Source organism: Epinephelus fuscoguttatus, linkage group LG5 (genome assembly GCF_011397635.1).
Source record: "Epinephelus fuscoguttatus linkage group LG5, E.fuscoguttatus.final_Chr_v1".
NCBI classification, from domain to species: Eukaryota; Metazoa; Chordata; class Actinopteri; order Perciformes; family Serranidae; genus Epinephelus; species Epinephelus fuscoguttatus.
The window spans coordinates 3690452-3703427 of record NC_064756.1 but is presented as its reverse complement, the minus strand read 5'-3'; the positions used below and the strand labels follow the sequence as shown (position 1 = coordinate 3703427).

The 12976-nt window shown below is 39.7% G+C and overlaps 1 protein-coding gene across 1 annotated transcript; it reads left to right on the top strand.

The window, feature by feature from the left end:
• Nucleotides 1-2900: 2900 nt before the first annotated feature.
• Nucleotides 2901-12271, top strand: LOC125888718 (scavenger receptor cysteine-rich type 1 protein M130-like). Its single transcript, XM_049576247.1, has 10 exons — nt 2901-2962; nt 5469-5501; nt 5596-5949; nt 6224-6538; nt 7320-7607; nt 8662-8976; nt 9053-9370; nt 9835-10164; nt 11402-11487; nt 11597-12271. Exons 1-10 carry the CDS (start codon nt 2917-2919, stop codon nt 11612-11614), a joined length of 2103 nt encoding a protein of 700 aa, XP_049432204.1. The 5' UTR covers nt 2901-2916; the 3' UTR covers nt 11615-12271.
• The last annotated feature ends 705 nt before the right edge of the window (nt 12272-12976 follow it).

Genomic DNA, 12976 nt, shown 5'->3' with positions numbered 1-12976 from the left:
TCTTTTCCATCTCTGACACAGTCAAGTTGTTTATAAAGTGTAATGAAGTCAACAGAGATTGGAATCTGTTGCTGGCCTATTATGCTCTCTACTTATCATACTAAAAGGAACACACCCCAGAGCACTTACAGGTTCACATTCAAGACCATTCGCACCTGTTCCTGAACAATGCAGCAGGCATCCTCCCCAACAAATCCAGAACATTCAGAACCTGTTTTTCTATCTCCTAATGCTACAAACTGCTGCTTGGGCAACACTGAGAAAAATAGCTCAGGATCATTTAGAAGTTAAAAAACAAACAAAAAACTACAAAGATACAGGGAGTTTCAAATACTGCGATAGATGTTGGAGTTTCAAATACCCCATACAATTCATTCATGTGTTTACTATGGTCTAAGCTAAACTATGTAAAAATTTAACAGAAAAGCACATTTAGAGCTTCGTTACAATGAATCATCTAGTACTTTAAATTTCTACATTTTTTTTTCAATTTGTGACCATGTGAGAAGTGCAGTGACCTTATGTCATGTGTAAGGAGCACGGGCTATTCTGACTACCACGCTGACCCAACGTTGTAGAATTACAACATAGACATAACAAGCTCTAAATCAAATCTGATGAATGTTTTCCAAAATAACTAAATATGTACATGTTCTAGACATTGTAATAAACACAAAAAAAATATTTAAGGAATTTTACTTACTTTAATCCTGACAAATCCAGTCATGCAAAGAAAGGAGATGAGCGCAACGGGAAGTTTGCAGGTAGAGTGAGTTCATGGCCAGATGACCAGACCTATAAACACTTCTTCTATTCAATAGCATTGTGAGGACAAACAACAGGACCCATTAACTGTGTAAATGTGGTATTGAGAAAAAAAACATTTGCAGGCCTTTTTTTTTTTTTAGAATTGTTAAAAGTGATGTTGTAAATTTGCAACAGTGGGTTTTACAGGGTTAAAAACCCTTTATTAATACATGGATAAACCAGGTTTCACTAGAGAGTCTTGATCAGAGTTTTGGGCCCAATCCCAATACCCCCACTTGTCCACTACCCCTTAGCCATTGCCCACTACCCCTTGGCCCTCGAAATGAAGCAACGAGGGGTAGGGGTTGAAATCTTTCCCTAGGAATTGGGACACCACTCACTATGTCACCGCGTCGGTTACGTTCACGCATACGTAACTATTTTAAACAGGAAGTTGCGAGCCATCTACATTTCCAACCGGCATCTACAATGGAGTCTCCAGTTGAGTTCATCCTACCTATCACGTTTGCTGTATTCATCATGCTTTGTTTGATGAACGACAGACGACAGGGGACTTCTGCCAGTTAGCTAGCTAGCTAACCAGCTAATGTGCCAATGTAGGGGTGGGGCTAAGTATTAGGGCCCATCCCAATACCCCTCCTCGGCCCTCCCCCTAGATTTGCGCGTTCCCGCGAGGGGTAGTGGTGTCCCAATTCCTTTTTGTGTGTAGGGGTAGGGGGCATAACGAGGGGTAGTGGGTATGAAACCAGCCCTTCGGAGCGAGAGATTTCAGATGCTGACTTGCCAGCAAGGGGCAGACATCGCCATGGCTACCACCGAGCAAGAGACGGGGAAAAAAGTTCACACATAGCTAACGTTACCGTCGTCAGGTTGCTTGTTAGCTAGTTAGTCTGTCATCTGTCCTGTTCTGCAAAATTGTCGGATTTTTCACATTACGATAACACGCCAGCTAGTATAACTATGCTGCCTCGTAATGTTAGCTAGCTAGCAGAAGTCCCCTGTCGTCTGTCGTTCATCAAACGAAGCATGATGAATGCAGCAAACGAGATCGGTAGGATGAACTCAACTGGAGACTCCATTGTAGATGCCGGTTGGAAATGTAGATGGCTCGCAACTTCCTGTTTAAAATAGTTACGTATGCGTGAACGTAACCGACACAGTGACGTAGTGAGTGGTGTCCCAATTGGGCCTTAGAACAAGTGTGCAATTTTAGAGATCATGTGAGGGTCATGTGACACAGGTCACACGATATATTGCTGTGGCCCTACTAGACAAAAACAAACAAACAAAAAAAACATATTGACAGAAATTGAAAATGAAAATGACATAAATGTACAATATGAATAGTTAACATATTTAGGAACAAGAAAAAGGTTCAATGCCAAATAAATAGAAAGGAAATAAAATAAGAATTGTTATATATTGTGACAAACCTGCACATAAAGTGGCAGAAACTGAAAAATATAAGATAGGTATGACAAGGACATAAAACAATATGTGTGATCGGACAACAAACTCATTGTGTAAAGATTATACAGTGTATAACTGATGATATCTAACAGAAGAATAAAGTTAAACCTGAATATTCAAAGGCAGGAAAACTTCATAATGTCTTTTTAAAACCATATTTTATTGAACCACATTTATTCAAGACACTTTATTTTACAGATTCAGATTATTAATACAAAACATCCAATACATCAAAACATTGTTTTCTAGTTGGAGCTAAAATGAACAATGACAGCAATATAATCAATATAATCAACCTGCGTAGTTGTCCCTCCATTGTGACATTAGAAAGTGTCACATTTATCTTGTAAGTGTACTCTTCTTCAACGTTTGCTTTACTTCCTGGATTTTTCCCACATGGAAATTCTGACCAATCTAAAATTTTAAGGCAGCATGGAAACCTACTTTTTTAGGTGGAAATGACTTGTTACTTTTTACAGTGTTAAGTATCAATATTATTTGAATTTACATATTTCCCTGATAAAGTATTTGATGCTTTGAGAGGAAACAGCCCACAGTCAATGTGTACAGGAAATGGTTTAAAAAAATCTGTGAGAGGGCTGGGGCTGTGTGATGAAGTGATATAAAGAGCAGAGACGGCTCATGAAGAAGACACAGTGACAGGGACACTGAGTGGATATGGATCTCAGAGCGCTGAGTGTGTTTCTGTCTCTCTGGAGCTCAGGTAGGACGCTGCTTCGAGACTTTTTAGAAGGGAGACAGAGAGCTGAAAGAAGCTATCAGGATATTTGTGTGTGTGTGTGTGTGTGTGTGTGTGTGTGTGTGTGTGTGTGTGTGTGTGTGGTGATATGTGAGGAACCTCTGGACAGGATACACAGACCATCAGTCCCTATATTACATGAGTATGTATGTATGTTTAATAACTTGTGTGGAAATAATACTACAGCAAGATAAACACCATGATCCACATGACTGAGGACATTTAAATCTGTAACAAGCTCAGCTGCTGCTGACTCAGAAAATAAAAAAGAAAAGTATCTTAGCACTTACTCTGTGGTCTCAGATGTCCATCCAGGCAGCTGTCCAGGGCACAGACATTTTCCAAGGCAGGTACTCCAGAGGAAAAAAGGGCATCCCGTCCACAATTTATTTATTTTTTTGGTAGTTTTTTGTTTTTGCACGCCCACGTGCTCGTGCTTCTGCTTTGCCAGCACCAGAGGGTTTCTTGAGCTTGAGGCCTGGTAAACCTGAATCTAGCAGAGAGTTTAAGAGAGACAGTGTGATTTCACACCAAACTAGTTTTTGTTGAGCTTAATGATGGGTTATTGCATAAATTAGACTGTGCCCTTCTGTGTGGAGTTTGCATGTTCTCCCCGTGTCAGCGTGGGTTTCCTCCAGGTGCTCCAGCTTCCTCCCACAGTCCAACGACATGCAGGTTAACTGGTGACTCTAAATTGTCCGTAGGTGTGAATGTGAGTGTGAATGGTTGTCTGTCTCTATGTGTCAGCCCTGTGATAGTCTGGTGACCTGTCCAGGGTGAACCCTGCCTCTCACCCAGTGTCAGCTGGGATAGGCTCCATAGAAATAAAAATTCTCAGTTATTTTGAAAATCTATGAATTTGCACAGAAATAGAAAAATAAAATGTTTTATTTATTTTTTATTACAATTTTTTTTATTTCTTATCTCTTTACAATTATTTCTCATTTTATTTATTCATTTCTCCGTTTATTTACTTCCCTTTTAATTCATTTATTCTCTTATTTATTTCTGGATTTCAGTGACCATATGTTAATGAGGGGGCGTGTCTTCATGTGTCACTTAACAGCCATTGGTTTATCGACATGAGAGTTCAAGCCATTGCGAAGCCTTCCTCATCATACCCGGATATGACAAGATGTCATATTAATTTAAGGCTGCGCCACGGCTCGTAATGAGCTGTGAGACAAGTATAATATATCTATGACCTGTTATATCAATAAATCAATGGCTGTTAAGTGACACATGAAGATACGCCCCCTCATTAACATATAGTCACTGAAATGCAGAAGTAAATAAAATCGGAAATAAATAAAAAGGAAAATGAATTAATAGGAAAATAAATAAAACAAGAAATTAATACAATTAGAAATACATGAAAAGAGATAAGAATGAATTGGAAAATACTTAAATATGAAAATGAATAAATACAGAAATAAATATTAAGTTAAATAAATATATACATTTTATTTATCAATTTTTCCATTTCTTTGCATGTTTATATATGTTCAAAATAAACCTACATATTTATTATTATTATGATAATTCAGACTTTTATTTCTAAATTTCATTCTTTATTATTTCAACTATTTATTTATTGAGCCATTTTTTTTTTATTTTTATTTTTTTTTATCATGGCAGATTTGGTCCTCCACAGTGTGTAACTTGTAAATAATTACAGTAAACAATATAATAAACAGAATTGTCATCAAACTGAATTAAAGATTGGCACATTCAAGCAGTTATTTACATTTGTGGGTTTTAAAATTCAACTAAAAATCAAAAAAGCGTGTACCCGTTCAGAACCCAATTATGTTCCAAACAAACAAACAAACAAACAAACAAACAAACAAACAAACAAACAAAAGGTTGCAACGGTGGATTTCTGTAATATAACATCTCATGTTTACTTTAAACACAAATTTTGTACTTGACCAATATGATTAACAGACTGAAATGTACCTTGTTGTTCCTCCTTGCTTCACTGTTGGCCATGCTTATTTATAAAGGGGGCGTGGCGCTACTGCAGTCCACTTGAGATGATGCTGAACACTGTGATTGGTTTATAGACGTCCCATCAAATAAGTCTGTGCATTTGGGTGGAGTCGGATGAGGGTAATCATAGATCTAGACGTCCTAGAAAAGATATGTCCATCGGAATGGACAGGGGTTCTGGATCTGGCTCTATGTATATAATATTTCTCCATTATCATAATTGTGTAAATCAGCAGACTTTTGAGTTTCTTAATCCGTCCAGTCATTACATCCACATGTGATCTGAGCTCAACAGATCGATTCTTTTAACAACTCTTCAGTTTGTTTCCACTAAAGCTGGGAGAAGAAGATGTATCCATGGTTTCAGTATCTGTATGACATTTCTGACAAACATGATTATCATATATTTAGCGACACATTTATGAATTTTGAGTTTCCTTAGCCTGATCCTCATCTTTCCAAATCTTCCTCTGCTCAGGGTTCTGGGCTGAAGACACACAGAGGGCAAAAGGTAAACGAGATATCAAAGTCTTGTTTTGCACATCTTTTTAAGATAAGTGGAAGTAACTTTATTTCATGCACTGATTGTTTTGATCTGTGTTCAGAGTTGCCTGGTGATGTCAGGCTGGTGGGAGGAGCCAGCCGCTGTGCTGGTAAAATAGAGATGAAACTCCAGGGAGAGTGGAAATCACCTTATAGGCCTAAAACAAAGATTGAGCACCTCCGTGTTCATCAAATAGAGGTTGATCACTTTGGGAACAGAGTGGACACAGTGGATGACCAGTACATTGACTGGGACATGACATCACTAATTCAAGTGTGCAGACAGCTCAACTGTGGCTCACTTGTTTCACTGCGAACGGTACGGGGTTTCCCTGATGGATGCATACATGACTATCTGCCCTTAATGTCCTCAAACTCAGAATTGCCTTCTTCCAAGGTGGAGATCACCTGTTCAGGTCAGTGTCAGTAACTTTCCAGTTCAGTTTCTATCTGTGGTGGGTGACGTAATATGAACCATTTGAGCACAATCTATAGAATAATTAAAGACTTGACAAGAATATTTGAACTGACTTTTAGATGACACTTCATTTATTCAGCAGTGTACACTGAACTGAAGAGATAAATCCTTTAACAGGTGGCTGTAAAGTCAGAAAACAGTTTAACAAAAAATTCTTATGTGGTTCAGTGTCATTTGATCTGCAGTTGGTGAGTTTTTGTCTCTCTATCCAGACTCTGTCAGGCTGGTGAATGGGACCAGTCTGTGCTCAGGCAGACTGGAGGTGAAGCCGAACCAGTCTAACCAGTCATGGTCCCCAGTGTGTGAAGCAGACTTTGACCAGCAGGATGCAGAGGTGGTCTGCAGGGAGCTTGGCTGTGGGCCTCCTTCAGTCCTCCAGGGGGCGCTCTATGGAGAAGTGGAGGCTCCAATGTGGACCAAAGAGTTCCAGTGTGGAGGCCATGAGTCTGCTCTCCTGGACTGTAGAAGCTCAGGCTCAGAGAGGAACACCTGCTCACCTGGCAAAGCTGTTGGACTCACCTGCTCAGGTAGAAGTAAACATCATCACCAGTGGAATTTAAAGGAATACTTACAAAGCACCATAAAGCAGGCACACTCCGTTAACTTGAATGGGGAACACATGATTTAATGTTGCAGCTTTTCTAGACTTTCCAGACGTTGTTGGACTGAATGGATCAAATCCTGTTAGTGAAACAAATCATTTCGGAGGGGTTGTGAAGCTCAAAGAAATGTGTCCACAGATTTGCTGACATTTCTTTCACTTTATAAGTCTATGAGTCTTTTTGGGGCACAGGGCATCACATGAAGGTATAATTACACTGTTGGGCCACTACAAAAATTGGCTTCAAAGCCAGGTGCACTTCCTGTGGGCCTGGGTCCAAGCTGCAAGTGTGTTGAAAAATGAAGCCAAGCAGAAGTGCCAGAAACTGTAGTTCCTCAAATGTCCACTTGAGGCTGGCTCCAAGAGCGAGTCAATCCCCATAGACCCCCATGTTAAAATGTTAAAACTTTACAGCAGAACTAAATGTATCTACAGCCTAGTACAAAAACATTTTTGGTCTCTATAGTTAATTTCAACATTCATGACAACTGTACGAGGGCTACATTTTTTTTTATAACTCACCCATTTCTATTTTACTAGGGCTGAAAGTAAGGCATAATTAATGGCAGCCTGCTCTGAGTGACAGTGCATCTCTGTCAGTTTACAGTGACGTGACGTGTGAATATGAATGTGAACGGTTTTCTGTCTCTATGTGTCAGCCCTGTAATTGGCTTTCTATTCAAAGCTTCTGTCTTGTTTCTACCCAGAACCTGGTGGTGTCAGGCTGAATGGAGGGGCCAACCGGTGCGCTGGCGTGCTGGAGATGAAACAGCTCGACGAATGGAAACCAGTGGATGCGAACAACTGGAACCTGCTAAAATTAGCAGGCATAGTTTGCGGAGAGCTGGACTGTGGCTCTGTTGTTTCATTTAGAGAAAGACGGGAGTCCGCCAGAGAATTTTGGGCAAACAAATCTGACTGTGATGCATCTTCACTGATGAATTGTTTTAAAGAATTTTCATATTCTTTTACCGTTCAAGAGATAACGTGTTCAGGTAATGCCATAAATAATATTTACTCGTAATCTTTACAGTTTCTCAGCCTGTCACACATCTGCCAGTTTAAACTGGTAAAAGGATAGAGAATTAGGTCTGTTACTGGAAGATGACTGCTTCAAAATACTGTAAAGTACTTTCACCTGACAGTGAGAAATATACAGTTTACTGCTACTGCTGTTTCAGTAGTCACCTTAGCCCAGCTGGCATCAACGTCTTTTGATGATGAAATTTGGTTGAATTTAGGTTGCAATGTTGGGGGACCAAAACTGAATGTCTGGGCAACATCTCATGGTAACATTAATTGATGTAGAATACTAATGACTTTTAGTCGTAAGGTGTGAAGAACAAAACCCAACATCTGCACATCACCATAATGTTACTGTCCACACAACATAATATTGTCAATCCGATTGTCATTGCAACAAAAATTTAATGTTTGTGCAACATGAGAGTTCAACATCTTTGTGATGTCATTTTGACATCTAGGGCCAGCAGGGACCCTTGCAACACTAACTAATCTACTGGAATGGTGCGTACCTTGTTTTTCGTTGATAATCATATAAATCCAAATAGGGATTATGCTTGATTTCTGGTGTTCATTACCAGTCTGTGATGCTTAAACCTGTCAAAAGATGGCAAGTACTGTTGGTGGTGATGAACCCTGAGAGACAAATCAGCTACTCTGGAGTTCCCCTGAGCTCCACTGAGCATTTTAGTGTCTTCCAGATAAATGTTTTGGTCTTAGTACCTGCAACTTTATTGTTAACATATAGCCATCAAGAAAACATCTACTATCAAAAGAAGCAAAAAGCAATATAAAAAGTCACAAAAAAGATTTTAAAAAGAGTAAAACTAAATAAAACAGAAGATAAAATAAGCTAAATAAAATAAGACTACTGAACTGGGGGCTGCCTCTCTCTCCATTTCAACTCAAGGTACCAAAGTGTTCTATATTGGCACAAATCCTTCAGAGTGATGTCCCCAAAGCAGCAAAAAGCCCCCATTTTTGTAGTGCAGCATCAATAAAGTTGCTCTGTTTCTGTCTATCCAGACTCTGTCAGGCTGGTGAATGGGACCAGTCTGTGCTCCGGCAGACTGGAGGTGAAGTCAGACCAGTCTAACCAGTCATGGTCCCCAGTGTGTGAGGCAGACTTTGACCAGCAGGATGCAGAGGTGGTCTGCAGGGAGCTTGGCTGTGGGGCTCTTTCATTCCTCCAGGGGGCGCTCTATGGAGAAGTGGAGGCTCCAATGTGGACCAAAGAGTTCCAGTGTGGAGGCCATGAGTCTGCTCTCCTGGACTGTAGAAGCTCAGGCTCAGAGAGGAACACCTGCTCACCTGGCAAAGCCGTTGGACTCACCTGCTCAGGTAGAAGACAAGCTGCAGCTTTGATGCGCCGTACTGCCGTACTTCCTCTGCTAATTATTCTCATGTCTTTGCTCAGATCCTCCAGGTGATATCAGGTTGGTGGGAGAGGCCAGCCGCTGTGCTGGAATACTGGAGATGAAAAACCAGAGAGAGTGGAGATCTGTGGCTACAATTGATCATGGACGGGGTCATACGTCTGCGGCTGGAGCTGCAGTGTGTAGACAGCTCGATTGTGGTTCTGATCTTTCAACGTCTGAATTTTATTATGAAGATTTAGTCAGATCTGTGTGGTGGATCAACTCCTCCTGTATTGAGTTGAGATCGACACTAAAGGAATGTACGACAACTACAGGGAATTCATACAGTTCTGCCGGCCTGAAAATCATCTGCACAGGTAACACCATTAATGACACCTACTGTATGGTAAAGACGATGGTACATTACATTCCTTTGCTTATCCTGTTGCCAAACAGACCGTGAATACATTACATTTGCTTTTTTTTTTCATATGAATCATATCAATGTTTCTAAAGTGACATATGAGGTCACTTTGTCACTGGGAGGTGCAGGGGATGGTGGATGGTGGGACACCAAGGAGAGACTGTGGACCACTGTTCAAGACCACAAAACAGTCATTGCTGTGTTTCCAGCGGTTTCTTATGTACCAAACGTTAGGGATTTATACTGACCCATCGCTGTGTTTCCAGCAGCTTTTTAGACACAGTGTGAGTGTGGATGTTTTCTAGCAACCTGTTGTTTATCCACAGGCTTTTAATTCAACCAATCACTGGGATTTTACTTCCTTGGGCTCTATTTTCATGATTTGGTTGAGTTTAGCTAATCACTTTTTGTTCTCAGACGTGCTGGCAGAACCAAACATCTCCTCCTGTCCCTCCCCTGACGGGATCTCTGATGCCAAGCAGCAGGGGCTCCAGGTGCTCATGGGCTCCAACTTCACCCTCAGGTGCTCTGTTGAACCACAGTTCCCAGGAGGCTACTTCCAGCTTATCTCCACCTCCTCCAACAGAGCTCAGAACTACACCTTGCCAGCTGTCAATCACTCCGCCCATTTCCTGTTCTCTGCTGCAAACCACACCCACCGAGGGGAGTATCGCTGTGTTTATCACAATTATGTCTTCTACCGTAACTTCTCCTCTGAGAGCCAGCCACTCTGTGTCACTCTGGCAGGTAACCTCACAGAGAATCTAACACAGAAGTGTGACACTGACTATTTTAACATGCAAGCTTTGCTAAGTTTGTCGAGTTTAGATAAAACTTGTGCAGATATACATGACAAAGTCATCTCAAATCTAAAGTCCACTAACTTACCTTTTTTTTTTATGATGCTATTGTCTAACTGCTATCAGCATAATTGGTACCAACCTGTTCTCATCCCAACTCATCACATATCAAAGAAGGAGATATACGTTATTAATCCCCGAGGGGAAATGCATTTTTATTATTTATCATTTTTCACTCTGTTGTCATACACACACAGACCTGACTTACACACAGGCACAAACAGGACCTATACATGCATTAAATGGAGAGATGTCAGAGTGAGGGGGCTGCTTTGGATAGGTGCCCCGAGCAGTTGGGGACTCAACAGTGCCCAGGAGGCAAACTGGCACCTCTCCAGCTCCATACTTGGTCTATATGGGGACTTGAATTGGCGACCCTCCGGTGCCCAAGCCAAGTCCCAATGGACTGAGCTACTGCTGTTCTCCATATTGCCGTTTGTTCAGTGCCATCAGTGTCAACATGTTGATGTTGATCATCCTCCAGTGTTTGCTGTTGACATCCTAGGACAGTGTGTCAATTAACACAGTGCAACAAAAACACGAGATTAGGTTAGGAGGTTGTTTGGCTCTACATTCATATGGAAAGCGAACACCGGGCTCCTGGATGAAAGTCCAGGGTTTGTTGGACCGTGTGCTCCGGCACTCAGAATGGATATTTCCGAATGTATCACTCACATCATCTTCCTCCATCGTCTAAAACAAGACAACAAAACTTGCTAGCTAGAGCTAGCTAATGTCCATGGAGAATTGTTTTGACTCCAGCCAAGCCCCGCCCACCAAAAAACATCATACTGTTTCCTAACAGGAAACAGGTCTATAGTTTACAGTGCTTTATTTAGTCCTTTTATGGTGGAGGGAGGGTCATGCATTTTTCCACCAGTCACTCAGGGAGGCTCAAGGAAATATATTTGCAGCTTCGAGTAGGGTAAAATGAAGTCATGCCCCATCCCTCCACCTCCTCTGACAAGTAAAGAACAATCCCTTATTCAACTAAAATTTCCATTCAGCTCCTGACAGTTATTTTAGTGTTGTCCATCAGTTTTACAATTTTGATATAAGCTTGATAAATATGGATGTTTGGCTTTAACTTTAATAAAAATGATGTGATTTTAAATCTGTTTCAGTTTCTCTGACTGCGCTGATCGTCAGACTTGTTGTCATCCTGCTGGCTATGATGCTACTCATCACTGTCCTCATCCTCACCTCTAAGGTACATCATCTGTATTCATTTCAGTGAAGTATTTAGCGTGATGTGATTAGTTAGAGGAGACCAGATATTTTCGCAGCAACAGCCCATGTTTGCTTGTTTGTCTTTCCAGGCCAGCCAGAAGTTGTAACGAGAGACTGAGATTAAGGATTATATTCTCGGTGGTTCCAGTTCTAAGGGTCAGACGTGACACAGAGGACGTGACTCCGAGGACAGAGTAGTATCTCTGAGAACAGCCTTGCTTGCAATTATTTGTGTAATGTCTTGAGATCACAAATTAATTATTTCTTTATCTCAAAATAGCAAAGCTCATTTTCTCATGATAACTTTTAAAAATAACGATAGTTTTTGGTTGATTGTATTTTTGCTTTTGATACAGTTTTTTGTGTAGTAGGCTGAACTTATATACGTTTTAAAAGTCACTGCTATTTTCTTGATTGACTGATCAGTATGACCTGTTACTATGTTATTCTAAATTAAATGTCTGTGTGGATGTTCCTGTTGTTGTTGTTTCTTTTTGTCTTTTTTTTTTTTTTTTTTTTTTACCTAAGCACTGAAATAGGTGTAGCACTTTCAATTTCATTGCAAATTCTTTTTGCAGCGACAACAAAGGCATTCTTATTCTGATTCTATTTACTTTTGATGTTTCCGTTTACTTATAAAATAATGGAATAATAATAAAAATAATAAATATATATATATAATATATAAATATGTGGGCCGTATAAAGGTTCTACTGCTATATTCATGCTGTCTCTATGTATTTTGAATATTTGTAAAATAAATTAAAAACAGAACGCAATGCTTATCTTGCCTTTTCTCATCTTATCTCATTTTATCTCATCTCTTTTTACCTCCTTCCTTAGTCATTCAACTTACTTGCCTATGTATTCACTGAAAAAGGGTGTAACTGACAAAAATTTTGACACGTTGAATAATTTCCCCCCTCTGTACATAGTAATCTTTTTGGTAACTGGGGTTGTATGTATTTTTTTTATTGCTCTGTTATCTTATTATTATTATTATTATTATTATTATTATTATTATTGTTATAAGAGGACAGAGAAGTATCTCTGAGAACAGCCTTGTTTGCAATTATTTGTGTAATGTCTTGAGATCACAAATGAATTATTTCTTTATCTCGAAATAGCAAAGCTCATTTTCTCATGATAACATTTAAAAATAACGATAATTTTTGGTTGATTGTATTTGTGCTTTTGATACAGTTTTTTTTGTGTGGTAGGCTAAACATTTATACATTTTAAAAGTCACTGCTTTATTTTCTTGATTGACTGGTCAGTATGACCGGTTACTATTTACTTTTGATGTTTCCGTTTACTTATAAAATAATGGAATAATAATAAAAATAATAAATAAATATATAAATACGTGGGCCGTATAAAGGTTCTACTGCTATATTCATGCTGTCTCTATGTATTTTGAATATTTGTAAAATAAATTAAAAACAGAACGCAATGCTTATCTTGCCTTT

Bases quoted from the DNA above. Each gene is read 5' to 3' on its own strand.
- LOC125888718 (XM_049576247.1), top strand. From the start codon at position 2,917: ATGGATCTCAGAGCGCTGAGTGTGTTTCTGTCTCTCTGGAGCTCAG. The intron at 5,502-5,595 runs GTAAACGAGATA...ATCTGTGTTCAG, and splicing joins AGACACACAGAGGGCAAAAG to AGTTGCCTGGTGATGTCAGG. The intron at 6,539-7,319 runs GTAGAAGTAAAC...GTTTCTACCCAG, and splicing joins TGTTGGACTCACCTGCTCAG to AACCTGGTGGTGTCAGGCTG.